This window comes from Pseudophryne corroboree, chromosome 7, assembly GCF_028390025.1.
Source record: "Pseudophryne corroboree isolate aPseCor3 chromosome 7, aPseCor3.hap2, whole genome shotgun sequence".
Taxonomy (NCBI): Eukaryota; Metazoa; Chordata; class Amphibia; order Anura; family Myobatrachidae; genus Pseudophryne; species Pseudophryne corroboree.
This window is the reverse complement of record NC_086450.1, coordinates 351,112,601-351,133,960: the sequence shown is the minus strand read 5'-3', so window position 1 is coordinate 351,133,960 and position 21,360 is coordinate 351,112,601. Positions and strand designations below refer to the sequence as shown.

Genomic DNA, 21,360 nt, shown 5'->3' with positions numbered 1-21,360 from the left:
AGGTTCAAATTTCGGCCCTGTCGATTTTCTTCCAGAAAGAATTGGCTTCAGTTCCTGAAGTCCAGACTTTTGTAAAAGGAGTACTACATATACAGCTCCCGGTTGTGCCCCCAGTGGCTCCGTGGGACCTTAATGTAGTTTTGGATTTTCTCAAATCCCATTGGTTTGAGCCACTCAAATCGGCGGATTTGAAATATCTTACATGGAAAGTAACCATGCTACTGGCCCTGGCTTCAGCCAGGAGAGTGTCAGAATTGGCGGCTTTATCGTATAAAAGCCCATATCTGATTTTCCATTCGGACAGGGCAGAACTGCGGACGCGTCCTCATTTTCTGCCTAAGGTGGTGTCAGCGTTTCACCTGAACCAGCCTATTGTGGTGCCTGCGGCTACTAGCGATTTGGAGGATTCCAAGTTGCTGGACGTTGTCAGGGCATTGAAAATATATATTTCAAGGACGGCTGGAGTCAGAAAATCTGACTCGCTGTTTATACTGTATGCACCCAACAAGCTGGGTGCTCCTGCTTCTAAGCAGACGATTGCTCGTTGGATTTGTAGCACAATTCAACTTGCACATTCTGTGGCAAGCCTGCCACAGCCTAAATCTGTCAAGGCCCATTCCACAAGGAAGGTGGGCTCATCCTGGGCGGCTGCCCGAGGGGTCTCGGCATTACAACTCTGCCGAGCAGCTACGTGGTCGGGGGAGAACACGTTTGTAAAATTCTACAAATTTGATACCCTGGCTAAAGAGGACCTGGAGTTCTCTCATTCGGTGCTGCAGAGTCATCCGCACTCTCCCGCCCGTTTGGGAGCTTTGGTATAATCCCCATGGTCCTGACGGAGTCCCCAGCATCCACTAGGACGTTAGAGAAAATAAGATTTTACTTACCGATAAATCTATTTCTCGTAGTCCGTAGTGGATGCTGGGCGCCCATCCCAAGTGCGGATTGTCTGCAATACTTGTACATAGTTATTGTTAAAAAAAAAAAAAATCAGGTTGTTCTTGTTGTGAGCCGTCTGTTCAGAGGTTCCTACGTTGTCATACTGTTGACTGGGTTCAGATCACAAGTTGTACGGTGTGATTGGTGTGGCTGGTATGAGTCTTACCCGGGATTCAAAATCCTTCCTTATTGTGTACGCTCGTCCGGGCACAGTATCCTAACTGAGGCTTGGAGGAGGGTCATAGGGGGAGGAGCCAGTGCACACCACCTGATCCTAAAGCTTTATTTTTGTGCCCTGTCTCCTGCGGAGCCGCTAATCCCCATGGTCCTGACGGAGTCCCCAGCATCCACTACGGACTACGAGAAATAGATTTATCGGTAAGTAAAATCTTATTTTTAATTATCCCGTACTTGGACGATCTCCTGATAAAGGCGAGGTCCAGAGAGCAGTTGTTGGTAGGGGTAGCACTATCTCGGGAAGTGCTACAACAGCACGGCTGGATTCTAAACATTCCAAAGTCACAGCTGGTCCCTACGACACGCCTGCTGTTCCTAGAGATGGTTCTGGACACAGAACAGAGAAAAGTGTTTCTCCCGGAGGAGAAGGCCAAGGAGCTGTCATCTCTAGTCAGAGACCTCCTAAAACCAAAACAGGTGTCGGTGCATCACTGCACGCGGATCCTGGGAAAAATGGTAGCTTCCTACGAAGCGATTCCATTCGGCAGGTTTCATGCAAGAACCTTTCAGTGGGACCTGTTGGACAAGTGGTCCGGATCGCATCTTCAGATGCATCGTCTGATAACCCTGTCTCCAAGGACAAGGGTGTCTCTGCTGTGGTGGCTGCAGAGTGCTCATCTTCAAGAGGGCCGCAGATTCGGCATACAGGACTGGGTCCTGGTGACCACGGATGCCAGCCTTCGAGGCTGGGGAGCAGTCACACAGGGAAGAAACTTCCAAGGACTATGGTCAAGTCAGGAGACTTCCCTGCACATAAATATTCTGGAACTAAGGGCCATTTACAATGCCCTAAGTCAGGCAAAACCCCTGCTTCAAAACCAGCCGGTACTGATCCAGTCAGACAACATCACGGCAGTCGCCCATGTAAATCGACAGGGCGGCACGAGAAGCAGGACGGCGATGGCAGAAGCCACAAGGATTCTCCGATGGGCGGAAAATCACGTGTTAGCACTGTCAGCAGTGTTCATTCCGGGAGTGGACAACTGGGAAGCAGACTTCGTCAGCAGGCACGACCTCCACCCGGGAGAGTGGGGACTTCATCCAGAAGTCTTTCAAATGATTGTAAACCAGTGGGAAAAACCACAGGTGGACATGATGGCGTCCCGCCTAAACAAAAAGCTAGAAAAATATTGCGCCAGGTCAAGAGACCCGCAGGCGATAGCTGTGGACGCTCTGGTAACACCGTGGGTGTACCGATCGGTTTATGTGTTCCCTCCTCTTCCTCTCATACCAAAGGTACTGAGGATAATAAGGAGAAGAGGAGTAAGAACTATACTCATTGTTCCGGATTGGCCAAGAAGAGCGTGGTATCCGGAACTTCAAGAAATGATGTCAGAGGACCCATGGCCTCTACCGCTCAGACAGGACCTGCTGCAGCAGGGGCCCTGTCTGTTCCAAGACTTACCGCGGCTGCGTTTGACGGCATGGCGGTTGAACACCGGATCCTGAAGGAAAAGGGCAATCCGGAGGAAGTCATTCCTACGCTGATAAAAGCTAGGAAAGAAGTAACCGCGAACCATTATCACCGCATATGGCGAAAATATGTTGCGTGGTGTGAGGCCAAAAAGGCCCCAACGGAAGAATTTCAGCTGGGCCGGTTCCTGCACTTCCTACAGTCAGGGGTGACTATGGGCCTTAAATTGGGTTCCATTAAGGTCCAGATTTCGGCTCTATCGATTTTCTTCCAGAGAGAATTGGCTTCACTACCTGAAGTTCAGACTTTTGTTAAGGGAGTGCTGCATATTCAGCCCCCTTTTGTGCCTCCAGTGGCACCTTGGGGATCTCAACGTGGTGTTGGATTTCCTAAAGTCACATTGGTTTGAGCCACTGAAAACCGTGGATTTAAAATATCTCACGTGGAAAGTGGTCATGTTGTTGGCCTTGGCTTCGGCCAGGCGTGTTTCAGAATTGGCGGCTTTGTCATGTAAAAGCCCTTATCTGATTTTCCATATGGATAGGGCAGAATTGAGGACTCGTCCCCAGTTTCTCCCCAAAGTGGTATCAGCTTTTCATCTGAACCAACCTATCGTGGTGCCTGCGGCTACGAATGACTTGGAGGCTTCCAAGTTGTTGGATGTAGTCAGGGCCCTAAAAATTTATGTTTCCAGGACAGCTGGAGTCAGGAAGACTGACTCGCTTTTTATCCTGTATGCGCCCAACAAGTTGGGTGCACCTGCTTCTAAGCAGACTATTGCTCGCTGGATCTGTAGTACGATTCAGCTTGCACATTCTGCGGCTGGACTGCCGCATCCTAAATCAGTAAAAGCCCATTCCACGAGGAAAGTGGGCTCTTCTTGGGCGGCTGCCCGAGGGGTCTCGGCTCTTCAACTTTGCCGAGCTGCTACTTGGTCAGGGGCAAACACGTTTGCTAAATTCTACAAATTTGATACCCTGGCTGAGGAGGACCTTGAGTTCTCTCATTCGGTGCTGCAGAGTCATCCGCACTCTCCCACCCTTTTGGGAGCTTTGGTATAATCCCCATGGTCCTTACGGAGTCCCCAGCATCCACTTAGGACGTTAGAGAAAATAAGAATTTACTCACCGGTAATTCTATTTCTCATAGTCCGTAGTGGATGCTGGGCGCCCATCCCAAGTGCGGATTGTCTGCAATACTTGTATATAGTTATTGCTTAACTAAAGGGTTATTGTTGAGCTATCTGTTGAGAGGCTCAGTTGTTATCATGCTGTTAACTGGGTATTGTATCACGAGTTATACGGTGTGATTGGTGTGGCTGGTATGAGTCTTACCCGGGATTCAAAATCCTTCCTAATTGTGTCGGCTCTTCCAGGCACAGTATCCTAACTGAGGTCTGGAGGAGGGTCTTAGTGGGAGGAGCCAGTGCACACCAGTAGTCTAAAAGCTTTCTTTATAGTTGTGCCCAGTCTCCTGCGGAGCCGCTAATCCCCATGGTCCTTACGGAGTCCCCAGCATCTACTACGGACTATGAGAAATAGAATTACCGGTGAGTAAATTCTTATTTTTTCCAAAGTTATCTTTACTGGAAATATAATTCAGTGATTAAAAGCAAAATAAAAATACAGTAATCGGTCACAGAAATTAATAATATTTCCATCTAAAACTGCAAATTCCATAAGCTATATTAATGCAGAATGTTATTTACCTGGGGTCCTGCCTTTCACCCAAAACGGATCTCCCGGTATCTCCTGTGGTGCCGCAATTCTCACTGATTGACAGCACTCTGCCTGTATGATAAAAGACTGCCTCAGCATGAATCAGATAGCATCTTCACACTACAGGTGGGGACTGTTAAGGGGGGTACTGACGGGGGTGGCGCTCACTTCACGCAGCGGTGAAGTGTGCGTCCGGCAGATCAGTGCTTAAAATCTAAGCAATCTAGTCAGATTGCTTAGATTTTAAACACAGATCTCTCCATATGTACCCCCCTTTAGAATGGGTGGAATTCCAGGCTCCCGGTAAGTATTACATTTTTATGTATTTTTTTACTACTGGAATGCCAACCTAAACTGAATGTTCAGTTGTGTGTACGGTCACGTCTTAATTTCTCTATTAGTTTGTTACAAAGTTTTATTGTCTTTGGTTTATAAGGAATAGTACCAAACTTGTTGAGTGTTTTCATCATTCCAGTTCCGTTCACATGTATAATTAGACACATGATTAGTTCACATGTATGATTAGACACCATGGGCAGAGCCAGAAGGAGTGGTGTGAGACCAGTGGGGATGCTTATAGCAGGATCACGCATGTGCAGAGAAACAGAACGCTCAGACGTAGTCAATCAATTACACTTGACGGACATAAAAAAAAAGTGTAAAAATCAAAATAGTTTTATGAAAAAACATATATATAATTCCCATATGAAAATATGCTTTGTTGTAAACACATTTTTCCAATAATTTTAACCCACTCAAAATGTTGAACTCAGTCATCATTAATTAATACCTTTCATTAACCCTGTTAGTCTCATTAATAAAAACCCATTAATCATAGTTAAATACACGTTGAGTCTCCCATCCAAACTTCTGATATCCAAAATATTCTGAAATTCAGAATTGTTTGAGTGTGACTGAGATAGTGACACCTTGGCTTTCTGATGGTTTTAATGTACACAAACTTTGTTTCATGCGCAAAATAATGAAATAATAATGTATAGACTTACCTTCAGGCTGTGTGTAGAAGGTGTATATGAAACATAAATGCAGTGTTTAGACTGAGTCCCATCGCCATGATATCTCATTATGGTATGCAAATGTTCCGAAATACAGGAAAATCCTAAATCCAAAATACTTCTGGTGCCAAGCGTTTCAGATATGGGAGACTCATCCTGGATCACTAACTTCATTCACCCCCCACACCCTCATAATTACCCAACAGCCATCCTATCTGATACTCTCTGTAGCGCAACATTAATTTCCCTCTGTTATATCCCGCTGTACACCCCACTCACCCGCTAATGTTCTGCTTGCTTGTCCCCTTATAAAAGTATGTATTATAATTTATTATGCAAATAATATGTTATTGTTGGTGCCACCGTTTATTTTAGTTTTTAGACGTTTTTATTGTGGTTCTTGGGGCTTGGGACTGAAAAATAGGAGCTGTTGGCTATACTTAGTTAACTGTCTTTAAACTATGTGTGTGGTGTGTGTATATATATATATGTATATATATATGTATATACATTTAAAAATAAACAACATTTATAGTGCAAAAGAATGTCAATAGCATCATATAGTCTAAAAAATTTTGAGAAGTAACTCCAAGGTACTGTATATAGATTATCTAAAACAGAAAACACAGCAGAGAGTAGTATTTTAAAACAATGAAAGATTACGTTTTCAATGACATCTACATCACAGATAATAGAAGCTGGTATATCATGAAAACAATCCTGTATGAGAACAGTGAGTGCCAAAGCTCCGTTTCCTAAACTGAGTCCTGGCTTTACAAATCCTTTGAGCACGCTACGAGCTCCATCCCTGGTTGATGACGTCACTTTGTCTGCATCTCTGTGGCAACCTCCCAAATGCGTTTCATCATTCAACTTTGTCAGTGAGCAGCTGTACATACCTCGCTATGCACCTTACTTTTTACAGGTGTGCCCTACTGTTTTTGCACCGTTTACTGCAAGACTCTTGTCACGATTCCTGTGCTGTGCACTATTTTTCAATTTTGCATCTTAGGGACAAATTCAATTAGCCATGGTTAATTACTGTGGGCTAATTGATCTGCCGAGGCTATTCAGTTTTCTCTGACGTCCTAAGTGGATGCTGGGACTCCGTAAGGATCATGGGGAATAGCGGCTCCGCAGGAGACTGGGCACAACTAAAGAAAGCTTTAGGACTACCTGGTGTGCACTGGCTCCTCCCACTATGACCCTCCTCCAGACCTCAGTTAGAATCTTGTGCCCGGCTGAGCTGGATGCACACAAGGGGCTCTCCTGAGCTCCTAGAAAGAAAGTATATTTAGGTTTTTTATTTTACAGTGAGATCTGCTGGCAACAGACTCACTGCAGCGAGGGACTAAGGGGAGAAGAAGCGAACCTACCTAACAGGTGGTAGTTTGGGCTTCTTAGGCTACTGGACACCATTAGCTCCAGAGGGATCGACCGCAGGACCCGACCTTGGTGTTCGTTCCAGGAGCCGCGCCGCCGGCCCCCTTACAGAGCCAGAAGCAAGAAGTGTTCCGGAAAATCGGCGGCAGAAGACTTCTGTCTTCAACAAGGTAGCGCACAGCACTGCAGCTGTGCGCCATTGCCCCTCATGCACACCTCACACTCCGGTCACTGATGGGTGCAGGGCGCTGGGGGGGGGGGGCGCCCTGAGGGCAATATAAGACACCTTGGCTGGCAAATCATCACAATATATAGTCCCAGGGCTATATATGTGATAAATTACCTCTGTCAGAATCCATAAAAAAGCGGGAGAAAAGTCAGCCGAAAAAGGGGCGGGGCTTCTCCCTCAGCACACTGGCGCCATTTTTTCTTCACAGTGCAGCTGGAAGACAGCTCCCCAGGCTCTCCCCTGTAGTTTTCAGGCTCAAAGGGTTAAAAAGAGAGGGGGGGCACTAAATTTAGGCGCAATATATGTATACAAGCAGCTATTGGGGGAAAAATCACTCAGTTATAGTGTTAATCCCTGCATTATATAGCGCTCTGGTGTGTGCTGGCATACTCTCTCTCTGTCTCCCCAAAGGACTTTGTGGGGTCCTGTCCTCAGTCAGAGCATTCCCTGTGTGTGTGCGGTGTGTCGGTACGGCTGTGTCGACATGTTGGATGAGGACGGTTACGTGGAGGCGGAGCAGAGGCCGATAAATGGGATGTCGCCCCTGTGGGGCCGACACCAGAGTGGATGGATAGGTGGAAGGTATTAACCGACAATGTCAACTCCTTACATAAAAGGCTAGATGATGTAGCAGCTGTGGGACAGCCGGCTTCTCAGCCCGCGCCTGCCCAGGCGTCTCAAAGGCCATCAGGGGCTCAAAAAACGCCCGTTACCTCAGATGGCAGACACAGATGTCGACACGGAGTCTGACTCCAGTGTCGACGAGGTTGAGATATATACACAATCCACTAGGAACATCCGTTACATGATCTCGGCAATGAAAAATGTGTTACACATTTCTGACATGAACCCAAGTACCACATAAAAGGGGTTTTGTTTTTGGGGAGAAAAAGCAGCCAGTGTTTTGTTCCCCCATCAGATGAGTGAATGAAGTGTGTAAAGAAGCATGGGTTCCCCCGATAAGAAACTGGTAATTTCTAAAAAGTTACTGATGGCGTACCCTTTCCCGCCAGAGGATAGGTCACGTTGGGAGATATCCCCTAGGGTGGATAAGGCACTCACACGTTTGTCAAAAAAGGTGGCACTGCCGTCTTAGGATACGGCCACTTTGAAGGAGCCTGCTGATAAAAAGCAGGAGGCTATCCTGAAGTCTGTATATACACACTCAGGTTCTATACTGAGACCTGCAATTGCCTCAGCATAAATAGTGCTGCTGCAGTGTGGTCTGATACCCTGTCAGATAATATTAATACCCTAGACAGGGATAATATTTTGCTAACATAGAGCAGATTAAAGACGTCGTCTTATATATGAAGGATGCACAGAGGGATATTTGCCGGCTGGCATCCAGAATTAATGCAATGTCCATTCTGCCAGGAGGGTATTAGAAACCCGGCAGTGGACAGGTGATGCTGCCTTTAAAAGGCACATGGAGATTCTGCCTTATAAGGGTGAGGAATTGTTTGGGGATGGTCTCTGGGATCTCGTATCCACAGCAACAGCTGGGAAGAAAATTTTTTACCTCAGGTTTCCTCACAGCCTAAGAAAGCACCGTATTTTCAGGTACAGTCCTTTCGGCTTCAGAAAAGCAAGCGGGTCAAAGGCGCTTCCTTTCTGCACAGAGACAAGGGAAGAAGGAAAAAGCTGCACCAGACAGCCAGTTCCCAGGATCAAAAATCTTCCTCCGCTTCCTCTGAGTCCACCGCATGACGCTGGGGCTCCACAGGTGGAGACAGGTGCGGTGGGGGCGCGTCTCGGGAACTTCAGGGACCAGTGGGCTTGCCCACAGGTGGATCCCTAGGTTCTGCAAGTAGTATCACAGGGATACAAGCTGGAGTTCGAGGCGACTCCCCCTCGCCGTTACCTCACATCAGCCTTGCCTGCTGCCCTCGGAGAAAGGGAGGTAGTACTGGCGGCAATTCACAAGCTGTACTTCCAGCAGGTGAAATCAAGGTACCCCTCTTTCAACAAGGCCGGGGTTACTATTCCAAAATGTTTGTGGTACCGAAACCAGACGGTTCGGTGAGACCCATTCTAAAATTGAAATCCCTGAACACTTTTATACGAAGGTTCAAGTTCAAAATGGAATCGCTCAGGGCGATTATTGCAAGCCTGGAGAATTTCATGGTATCACTGGACATCAAGGATGCTTACCTGCATGTCCCTATTTACCCTCTTCACCAGGAGTACCTCAAAATTGTGGTACAGGATTGTCATTACCAATTCCAGACGTTGCCGTTGGTCTGTCCCCGGCACCGAGGTATTTACCAAGGTAATGGCCGCAATAATTATCCCGTACTTGGACGATCTCCTTATAAAGGCGAGGTCCAGGGAGCAGTTGTTCGTCGGAGTAGCACTATCTCGGGAAGTGCTACAACAGCACGGCTGGATTCTGAATATTCCAAAGTCGCAGCTGGTTCCTACGACGCGTCTACTGTTCCTGGGTATGGTTCTGGACACAGAACAGGATAAAAAGGGTTTCTCCCGGAGGAGAAGTCCAAGGAGCTGTCATCTCTAGTCAGAGACTTCCTAATACAAATATAGGTGTCGGTGCATCAATGCACGCGAGCCCTGGGAAAGATGGTAGCTTCTTACGAAGAAATTCCATGCGCCAGGTCCCATGCAAGGATCTTCCAGTGGGATCTGTTAGACAAGTGGTCCGGGTCGCATCTTCAGATGCATCGGCGGATAACCCTGTCTCCAAGGGCCAGGGTGTCGCTGTTGTGGTGGCTGCAGAGTGCTCATCTTCTAGGGGGCCGCAGTTTCGGCATACAGGACTGGGTCCTGGTGACCACGGATGCCAGCCTTCGAGGCTGGGGGGCAGTCACACAGGGAAGAAACTTCCAAGGCTATGGAAAAGTCAGGAGACTTCCCTACACATAAATATTCTGGAACTAAGGGCCATTTACAATGCCCTAAGTCAGGCTAGACCCCTGCTTCAACACCGGCCGGTGCTGATCCAGTCAGACAACATCACGGCGGTTGCTCATGTAAACCGACAGGGCGGCACAAGAAGCAGGATGGCGATGGCAGAAGCCACAAGGATTCTCCTATGGGCGGAAAATCATGTGTTAGCACTGTCAGCAGTGTTCATTCCCGGAGTGGACAACTGAGAAGCAGACTTTCTCAGAAGACACGACCTCCACCCGGGAAAGTGGGGACTTCATCCAGAAGTCTTCCAAATGATTGTACACCGTTGGGAAAGGCCACAGGTGGACATGATGGCGTCCCGCCTCAACAAAAAGCTGCAAAGATATTGCGCCAGGTCAAGGGACCCTCAGGCGATAGCTGTGGACGCTCTGGTAACACCGTGGGTGTACCAGTCGGTGTATGTGTTCCCTTCTCTGCCTCTCTTACCCAGGGTAATGAGAATAATAAGAAGGAGAGGAGTAAGAACTATACTCATTGTTCCGGGTTGGCCAAGAAGAGCTTGGTACCCAGAACTCCAAGAAATGATCTCAGAGGACCCATGGCCTCTGCCGCTCAGACAGGACCTGCTGCAGCAGGGAGCCTGTCTGTTCCAAGACGTACCGCGGCTGCGTTTGACGGCATGGCGGTTGAACGCCGGATCCTGAAGGAAAAGGGCATTCCGGAGGAAGTTATTCCTACGCTAATTAAAGCTAGGAAAGAAGTGAACGCAAACCATTATCACCGCATATGGCGGAAATATGTTGCGTGCTGTGAGGCCAGGAAGGCCCCAAAGGAGGAATTTCAGCTAGGTCGATTTCTGCACTTCCTACAGTCAGGGTGACTATGGGCCTAAAATTGGGTTCCATTAAGGTCCAGATTTCGGCTCTATCGATTTTCTTCCAAAATAGAACTGGCTTCACTGCCTGAAGTTCCGACTTTTGTTAGGGGAGTGCTGCATAGTCAGCCCCCGTTTGTGCCTCCAGTGGCACCGTGGGATCTCAACGTGGTGTTGGATTTCCTGAAGTCGCATTGGGTTGAGCCACTTAAATCCGTGGAGCTACTATACCTCACGTGGAAAGTGGTCATGCTGTTGGCCTTGGCGTCGGCCAGGCGTGTATCAGAATTGGCGGCTTTGTCATACAAAAGCCCTTATCTGTATTTTATATGGATAAGGCGGAATTGAGGACTCGTTCCCAATTCCTTCCTAAGGTGGTGTCAGTTTTTCATGTGAACCAACCTATTGTGGTGCCTGCGGCTACTTGGGACTTGGAGGATTCCAAGTTACTGGACGTAGTCAGGGCCCTGAAAAGTATATGTTTCCAGGACGGCTGGAGTCAGGAAAACTGACTCGCTATTTATCCTGTATGCACCCAACAAGCTGGGTGCTCCTGCTTCTAAGCAGACTATTGCTCGCTGGATCTCTAGCATGATTCAACTTGCACATTCTGCGGCTGGACTGCCGCACCCTAAATCTGTAAAAGCCCATTCCACGAGGAAAGTGGGCTCTTCTTGGGCGGCTGCCCGAGGGGTCTCGGCTTTACAACTTTGCCGAGCTGTTACTTGGTCGGGTTCAAACATTTTTGCAAGAGTCTACAAGTTAGATACCCTGGCTGAGGAGGACCTAGAGTTTGCTCATTCGGTGTTGCAGAGTCATCCGCACTCTCCCGCCCGTTTGGGAGCTTTGGTATAATCTCCATGGTCCTTACGGAGTCCCAGCATCCACTTAGGACGTCAGAGAAAATAAGATTTTACTCACCGGTAAATCTATTTCTCGTAGTCCGTAGTGGATGCTGGGCGCCCATCCCCAGTGCGGATTGTCTGCAATACTTATTTATAGTTATTGCCTAACTAAAGGGTTATTGTTGAGCCATCTGTTAAGAGGCTCAGTTATATTTCATACTGTTAACTGGGTATAGTATCACGAGTTATACGGTGTGATTGGTGTGGCTGGTATGAATCTTACCCGGGATTCAAAATCCTTCCTAATTGTGTCAGTTCTTCCGGGCACAGTATCCTAACTGAGGTCTGGAGGAGGGTCATAGTGGGAGGAACCAGTGCACACCAGGTGCTATTCCCCATGGTCCTTACGGAGTCCCAGCATCCACTACGGACTACGAGAAATAGATTTACCGGTGAGTAAAATCTTATTATAGCCTGCGATCAGCGCGCAGGCTGCAGTTAACACGGATTTCTGTTTGAGCCTGAGGAGGTTTGGAACTTATCCCGTATTCTGTGGGTTAATGTGCAGTAGCGGGTAATTTATTGTTCAAAGAAAAGGGTCTGTAATTGAATAGCCCCAAGTGTAAAAGCCAGAGGCTACCACCCTTTTACCAGCACAGCTCCTACGGCGGAGATCCCTGACCTCTTCCCTCTCCTAAACGGCAGCACCACGCCTCCATTTTCACAGAGGATGTCACAGCTCCCTCCCCGCTCCCCAAACAGAGACTGTCCATCACTGAGTCTGCTGCCGTCCTGCATCGCAGGACCTGTTTACGCACATGCAGACCGGGTCCTGTGCATGCACAAAGTGCTGATCATCAGTACTTTGCGCATGCTAGTACTCTTACAACCGCATCTGAATGACCCACATAGTGTACTAGCTACTTAGGATTCGTTTTTTACTAAGTCACAAGCAGGACTTGATGAGGATAGATGCATGTGGAAACGTCTGTATATTGATATATGCACGTATGTATGTATGTATGTATGTATGAGAACATAATAAGGATTTGAAGTTGGTGATATTTGGTCATTACTGCAACATTACATAATATAAACCTTTTGCAGGCTCGGCAGATACAAATAAGTTTGTACGTTTTAGCTGTACAGGAGCGCCGACAGACAGCAGCCCTCTGTTTGGACTGGATTGTGAAATGGTAAGTGCCTGCGAGATTGTATACAAGTTCAATTATCTGTGGATGCTGCTATGTGCAGTCACATGGAAATATAGATGTCACCTGACCTATGAGAAATCTGAACTAATAATTCCCATGGCATAGTTATTGTATAGTGTTATATTAATGTTGTATAGTGTTATATTTATATATGTGATGGAAATGATCCTTGCAATCGTTGTCAGACTGGGGCAAGAAGGGCTCGCCAGGAAAATGCAGTGTTAGGGGCCAATGTTTAACAGACTTGGCCAACCATTAGAGAGGACATAACTTGCAGAAAACATGGATACTACAGTGCCTATATATAATGAAAAAAACAAAAACAAATTTGGCGCTATAACAGTGTGTGCCAGCACAAATAATCTGTGGGGGATATTCAATTGTTTGAAAACTCAGTTGGGTGTCTGTTTTTTCCTATCTAATAGACAGGAAAGAACAGACACCCAACCGACTTTTCAAACAATTGAATTCCACCCTCCATTCTAAGTGCGTTGTGCATAGGAAAATCCATTTGTATGGAAATGCCAGGCTCTTTATTTCAAGTGTATACCAACTCCTCCAATCTAAAATGAAAACAATTACAGTAGCGCCACCTAGTGCATTAGATTAACAATTTATCTCAAATCTTGGAATGATCCACACGTAGGGGTAAATTTATTAAGGTGGGAGTTTTTTAGAACTGGTGATGTTGCCCATAGTCAGATTCTATCTATTGTCTTATAGAAGCAGCTAGATCAATGTTACATAGAATCTGATTGGTTGCTATGAGCAACATCACCAGTTCTAAAAAAAAACTCCCACCTTAGTAAATTTACTCTGTAGTCCTCAACCATATGGAGTTTTTCAAAGACTTTTTATATACATCCAAAAAAACCATAACAAACATAAAAACAAACATAGTGTAATTCAATTTACAAAATAGAACACAGGACCTTAAGTAAGTGCCCATACATTGTATTAGAAAAAAGAGAACTTATCTGACGGTTTAACCTTCTGACTTCCTCAGGGGTAAGTATGTATATATTAGCTGAAGTACCTGGCGTTGCCTGGGTTTAAATTTTAACGTTTTTATCAATGAGTTAACTGTCAACATTTTACACATAATTAGCCGTTTTATAATCACTTTTTCATTGCTAGATGGGTTTAAAGATTCCTTCTGTTATCAATGTTACTATTCCTTTTGGGTACACAGCATTTTTTGTCTTCTCACCTCCATTTGAGAGCCAGGAGGAGAGACCCACTGGAGACCAGTGCTGCTGGACCTGCTAAGTGAATGCCAGGGTCAAGCACGCTATGACATTAACAGTGTATACAGGGTGTTGTATCCTCTATGAAATGACAGCCTAGGCCATCTCCACAATGATGTCTGACTTCAGCTGTAATAACAAAGATTTTTTGAGAACCACTTGGCCCATCTAGTCTGCCCCTTTTTTTAACATATTTTTACCTCAAACCTTATTTGATCCTTATTACTTTGTAAGGATATCATTATGTCTATCCCATACATATTTAAATTGCTCTACTGTCTTAGCCTCCACCACCTCTAATGGGAGGCTGTACCACTTCTCCACTACCCTTTCTGTGAAGTAATTTTTCCTCAAATTTTCCTTGAACCTACCTCTCTCCATCCCTCCAGTTTCAGTGCATGTCTTTGTGTTCTAATACTACTCATTATTTGAAGATTGTTTCCATCATGGACCTCCTGAGTTACCTCAGCTAAAGAATTTCCCCGGGGCTATCCAATTAGCCACATAAACCGGCACTTCTCTGAGATTATGAAGCACGTGAAGCAGAATCCCTGATAAGCAGCCCCAGGGGGCCCATTATCAGACCCAACACATGGGTATGCGATGTTATCACGGATCCCATGTGTTATTAGCCGATAACGGGCAGAACGGATGGTGTAATGGTTAGCATTACTGCCTCACAGCACTAAGCTCATGGGTTCGATTACCACCATGGCCCTAACTGTGTGGAGTTTGTATATTCTCCCTGTGCTTGCGTGGGTTTCCTCCGGGTACTCCGGTTTCCTCCCATAATCCAAAAATATACTGGCAGGTTAATAGGCTTCTGACAAAAATTAACCCTAGCGTGAATGTGTGTGCGTATAACTGCTAGGGAATATAGATTGTAAGCTCCATAGGGGCAGGGACTGATGCGAATGGCCAAATATTCTCTGTAAAGCGCTGCTGAATATGTATGTGCTATATAAATTACTAGTAATAATAATAACGACGGGTGATTTTAATGCACGGTAAAAACGCATAAGCTGTAATTGGATATCCAAATAGCGTTATCTGGCTAAAAACCCTGTTATTAGCACGTGGTAAATTACCGCACCTAATAAAATACCGTCTTGAAACTGTTTACTGTACATTGTGCTTTGCTACTGTAGAACAACATTTAAATGATGCAAGAGGAGTCATACAGAAAACAGTCGTTTTACAAAAGTAATTTTCAGTATAATTTCCCGCTAGTTCTTTCTATTGATGTGAAACATAGAAAATGTGTCTTCTATTTGCATAAAAAAATATAATCAGCAGTGACCTTTTCTTCCTATAACTACAACACCAGCTCAACAACTTGTACTCCTCTCCTTGTAACGTAAGGTTCCTTTTATTATTACACAGACAGGAAAGATTTTGTAGTCATAGACAGTAGACACATAGACAGTTTGTGGTGCAATAATTCATACACAAACTTTCAGCATCACAAGACAATTGTTTGCTGTATGTATTAGTGGCTTTATTTTAACTGCTATTTTGTCTCTTGATATATAGCTATATACATACCAGCTGAAGTACCCAGCGTTACCTGAGTTTAAATTTTCAAGTTATGTTTAAATTTTCAAGTTATTAAGTTATGAATGAGTTGGATGTAAAAGTTCTGTCTCGCGTACACCAACAGGAGGTCTGACCAGGACCTCAACCCTTTCGTATGTCTTCTTGGACCCAATGTTATAACTTTATGAAGTTTTCATCCAAATCCATCCAGTGAGATGCCCAGAACAAGCTCACCGGGTGAAAGTTTTGCCTGGTGAACACTAACAGGAGGTCAAACCAGGACCCCAACCTGGATGTCTTCTAGGATCCAATATTACCATCCTGTGAAGTTTTTATCCAAATCTATCCAGTGGAAGGCCCAGAACAGGCTCCCTGAGTTCTGCTCAGCATATGCCAACCTGGACTGGGACCCTAACCCCCCTAAAACCTGGTCAGGATCCAGCTGGAGCACCTCTGGTTTGGGTTCATCCCAACTGGTGCAGGGGTGTCTGAATGCATAACCGCAGACACAAACAAACAGACAAATGAATTGTATATATAAGATATGTACTGTTTATTAACACAACCACTAAATTTGATTGGCAGGAGGGCAGATCTTGGTGTAGTTTCTACAGAAACATACCAAGCAGCCATATTCATCCATGTTCCTGCTTTACCAGGTAACTTACCCTCTAATAGTTTAACAGTGTACTGTATAATGCGAGGGAACAGTCTGGAACCTGACATTAGGGGAGGGGTTGGGGCAGGCACACATTGGGGCCCACCAAGGATTACCCCTGTGCCCCTATGGGCCAGCCGATCCTGCTTACATTCAGCTGTTAATATAATATACTGTAAACATTTACAGTAACTGTAAATATAATTAAAAAAATAATAATGATGAAAGCTCAGTACTTCTCCAGCAGGTCACTTGATGTACTCCCAAATATAACAATATATTGTGTACTGCGCAGACTTAATTTTTAGTGTTTTTCACAATGATCATGTTTTACACTCATTTAAACACACTATATGATATTTGGAAATTGTGGATATCAAATCTATGGTGGTCATTCCGAGTTGTTCGCTCGGTAATTTTCTTCGCATCGCAGCGATTTTCCGCTTAATGCGCATGCGCAATGTTCGCACTGCGACTGCGCCAAGTAAATTTGCTATGCAGTTAGGAATATTACTCACGGTTTTTTCATCGTTCTGTTGATCGTAATGTGATTGACAGGAAGTGGGTGTTTCTGGGCGGAAACAGGCCGTTTTAGGGGCGTGTGGGAAAAAACGCTACCGTTTCTGGGAAAAACGCGGGAGTGGCTGGAGAAACGGAGGAGTGTCTGGGCGAACGCTGGGTGTGTTTGTGACGTCAAACCAGGAACGACAAGCACTGAACTGATCGCACTGGCAGAGTAAGTCTCGAGCTACTCAGAAACTGCACAGAGATGTCTTATCGCAATATTGCGAATCTTTCGTTCGCAATTTTAAGATGCTAAGATTCACTCCCAGTAGGCGGCGGCTTAGCGTGAGTAAATCTGCTAAAAACAGCTTGCGAGCGAACAACTCGGAATGACCACCTATATACACTATTTCTCATACGTCCTAGAGGATGCTGGGGTCCACATTAGTACCATGGGGTATAGACAGGTCCACCAGGAGCCATTGGCACTTTAAGAGTTTGAGAGTGTGGGCTGGCTCCTCCCTCTATGCCCCTCCTGCCAGACTCAGTTTAGAAAATGTGCCCGGAGGAGCCGGTCACAGCTAGGGGAGCTCTCCTTAGCTTTTCTGGTTAAAGTTTATTTTAGAGTTTATTTTTTTACAGGAGGCTGTTCGCAACAGCCTGCCTGCAGCGTGGGACTAAGGGGGGGGAGCAGTGTCCGTCCTGCGGCGTCTGAGCCACTAACTCCGCTGACTGGACACTGAGCTCCAGAGGGGTCAGATCGGTCTCCGCCACAGGGAAACCGCTCGCCCCAGCAGCATGCCGCCAACCCCTTACAGAGCTGAAGAGAGTGGTGAGTTAGTCACCGACCCCCCCCCCCCAGCAAGCGGGGGGCCGGTGTGAAGATGGCAGCAACGGGATTAACCGCGCTCCTGGGATGGTACCAGAGGGACATAGTGCGGCGCTGTGTGGGGTGCCCTGGGCCAGCACTTACCCCCCTCACTGGTCAGCAAGCCTGTCGGGGTCCAGGGATCTCAGCCAGCAACTTTCCTCAGGCCAGTATAATCATCTGAAGAGCGGTTTGACAGCGCCATTAAGGGGGCGGAGCCTCTCAGAGCGGACCCAGCAGCGTTCCAGCACCATTTTCCTGCCTGCAAGTGCTGAGAGGAACATTCAGGTCCCTCCACAGCAACTCCAGCTTACTGTACACGGTACCAGGGGGTTGTAGAAGGGAGGAGAGGCTGTAATTAGACTGTGTGTCCTATTAAGGAGCACAGTCAGTGCTGACTAGAGGTTTCTCCTTGCTACAAAGCGCTGTGTGTGGGTTGGCTCCAATCTCTGTCTCTCTCTTGCCATTCTTTGGGAGGAAACTCTGTCTGCCCCCACCTGTGTGTGTGTGGTGTGTTTGGTGGTCTCCTTTAGATATGTCCAGGGACACTGTCATATGCTGCAGAGGATATGTCCTCAAAGGATGATCCCATTCCATGTAATCAGGATAGCACTGGTTTAGCACAGATACCAGCAAGGGAACCAGAGTGGTTTTCCTCTATCAAAACTTGGATTTCTCAGATTTCTGACAGGGTTGCTAGTACTGAATCTGCAACCCATGTATTGCAGACCTCTATGGCTGTATGGCCCTTGTCTGGTACCTCAGGACACCCCACTATATACCCCCACAAACGTGCGCTTATGCATGTCACACAAGACGACACGGATACCGATTCTGACACTACAGATGGTGATGGGGATGTGTTGCGGGGGTCCGCATCTCTTGCAGGTGGGACCTGTGGGAGCGAGACTCAGACAGTTCTGTCTTGTCTGGGTATCGTCCGGCCTGGATCCTGGGTAGTAGATATTGTGTCTCAGGGATACAGGCTGGAATTTCAAAGTCTCCCTCCTCATCGTTTTTTTAAGTCGGCCTTACCAACTCTGTTGGAGGACAGCACAGTGCTGTGCAAAAGCTGGTGGAGGCACAGGTCATTGTGCCGGTGCCACCTCACATGCTGACTAAAGGTTACTATTCGAACCTTTTCATGGTACCAAAACTGGATGGTTCGGTCAGGCCCTTTCTGAACCTAAAATCATTGAACCCCTTTCTGAAGGAGTTCAAGTTCAAGATGGAGTCTCTCAGGGCGGTGATATCATGTCTGGAAGAGGGGGAATTCCTGGTATCACTGGATATCAAGGATGCGTACCTTCACATTCCGATATGGCTGCCGCATCAGGCTTATCTCCGCTTCACATTGCTGGACTGTCATTTTCAGTTCCAGGCCCTGCCATTCGGCCTCTCCGCGGCACTAAGGGTGTTTACCAAGGTGATGGCGGAAATTATGATACTACTCCGCAAGCAGGGTGTGAACATCATTCCTTATCTGGACGATCTCCTGATAAGGGCATCGTCCAAGGAGAAGCTGTTGCAGTCCATTGTTCTCACAATGCGACTGCTCCAGAGTCACGGGTGGATTCTGAATTTTCCAAAGTCACATTTGGAATCAACCCAGAGAGTGTCATTTCTGGGAATGATCCTGGATATGGAAGTACAGCGGGTGTTTCTTCCGCGGGACAAGGCGTTGGTAATCCAATCCATGGTCCGGAATGTCTTGAAGCCACCCCGGGTGTCGGTTCATCAATGCATTCGCCTATTGGGGAAGTGGTGGCCTCCTACGAGGCTCTCCAGTGCGGGAGGTTCCATGCTCGGCCCTTCCAACTGGATCTCTTGGACAAGAGCATCCTTTACGGACTACGAGAAAATAAGATTTTACTTACCAGTAAATCTATTTCTCGTAGTCCGTAGTGGATGCTGGGGACTCCGTAAGGACCATGGGGATAGACGGGCTCCGCAGGAGACATGGGCACTTTAAGAAAGAATTTAGGTTCTGGTGTGCACTGGCTCCTCCCTCTATGCCCCTCCTCCAGACCTCAGTTACAGAAACTGTGCCCAGAAGAGCTGCCAGTACAAGGAAAGGATTTTGGTAATCCAGGGCAAGATTCATACCAGCCACACCAATCACACCGTATAACATGTGATAACAACCAGTTAACAGTATGACAAATAACAGAGCATCAGGTCCAACCCTGATGCAACCATAACTTAACCCTTATTGAAGCAATAACTATATACAAGTATTGCAGAAGAAGTCCGCACTTGGGACGGGCGCCCAGCATCCACTACGGATTACGAGAAATAGATTTACCGGTATGTAAAATCTTATTTTCTCTAACGTCCTAGTGGATGCTGGGGACTCCGTAAGGACCATGGGGATTATACCAAAGCTCCCAAACGGGCGGGAGAGTGCGGATGACTCTGCAGCACCGATTGAGCAAACACAAGGTCCTCCTCAGCCAGGGTATCAAACTTGTAGAACTTTGCAAAAGTGTTTGAACCTGACCAAGTAGCCGCTCGGCAAAGCTGTAATGCCGAGACCTCTCGGGCAGCTGCCCAAGAAGAGCCCACCTTCCTAGTGGAATGGGCCTTAACTGATTTTGCGCGCAATAGTTTGCTTTGAAGCAGGAGCACCACGCTTGTTGGAAGAATACAGGATAAACAAAGACTCTGTTTTCCTGACCCTAGCCGTTCTGGCTACATAAACCTTCAAAGCCCTGACCACATCAAGTAACTCGGAATCCTCCAAGTCAGTAGTAGCCACAGGCACCACAATAGGTTGGTTTATATGAAAGGATGAAACCACTTTAGGCAGAAATTGTGGACGGGTCCGCAATTCTGCTCTATCCGCATGGAAAACCAGATAGGGGCTTTTATGTGACAAAGCCGCCAACTCTGACACAGGCCTAGCCGAAGCCAAGGCTAATAGCAAGACCACCTTCCACGTGAGATATTTCAACTCCACCGTTTTGAGTGGTTCAAACCAGTGGGATTTCAGGAAACTCAACATCACGTTAAGATCCCAAGGTGCCACTGGAGGCACAAAAGGGGGCTGAATATGCAGCACTCCCTTCACAAACGTCTGAACTTCAGGTAGAGAAGCCAACTCTTTTTGAAAGAAAATGGATAGGGCCGAAATCTGGACCTTAATGGAACCCAATTTTAGGCCCAAATTCACTCCGGACTGTAGGAAGTGAAGGAAACGGCCCAGCTGGAATTCCTCTGTAGGAGCATTCCTGGCCTCACACCAAGCAACATATTTTCGCCATATACGGTGATAATGTTGAGCTGTCACGTCCTTCCTAGCCTTTATCAGCGTAGGAATGACCTCATCCGGAATGCCTTTCTCTGCTAGGATCCGGCGTTCAACCGCCATGCCGTCAAACGCAGCCGCGGTAAGTCTTGGAACAGACAGGGCCCCTGTTGCAACAAGTCCTGTCTTAGAGGAAGAGGCCACGGGTCCTCTGTGAGCATTTCTTGCAGATCTGGATACCAAGTCCTTCGTGGCCAATCTGGAACAATGAGTATTGTTCTCACTCCTCTTTTTCTTATTATCCTCAGCACCTTGGGTATGAGAGGAAGAGGAGGAAATACCTAGACCGACTGGAACACCCACGGTGTCACCAGGGCGTCTACAGCTATCGCCTGAGGGTCTCTTGACCTGGGGCAATTCCGCTGTAGCTTTTTGTTGAGGCGGGATGCCATCATGTCCACCTGTGGCAGTTCCCACCGACTTATAATCTGTGCGAAGACTTCCTGATGAAGTCCCCACTCTCCCGGGTGGAGGTCGTGTCTGCTGAGGAAGTCTGCTTC

General features: G+C 46.8%; 1 protein-coding gene across 8 annotated transcripts in view; it reads left to right on the top strand.

Moving 5' to 3' along the window:
* Positions 1–21,360, top strand: part of REXO5 (RNA exonuclease 5) — a 158,680-nt gene that overhangs the window by 60,280 nt on the left and 77,040 nt on the right. For all 8 annotated transcript variants that reach the window (XR_010182084.1, XM_063934430.1, XM_063934429.1 and 5 more), the window contains one exon: positions 12,634–12,722. Coding sequence is in view for 7 of the 8 variants with exons in the window: in XM_063934430.1 (XP_063790500.1) it covers positions 12,634–12,722 (89 nt within the window). In the remaining variant the exon portion in view is untranslated. The remainder of the gene's footprint in view (positions 1–12,633; positions 12,723–21,360) is intronic.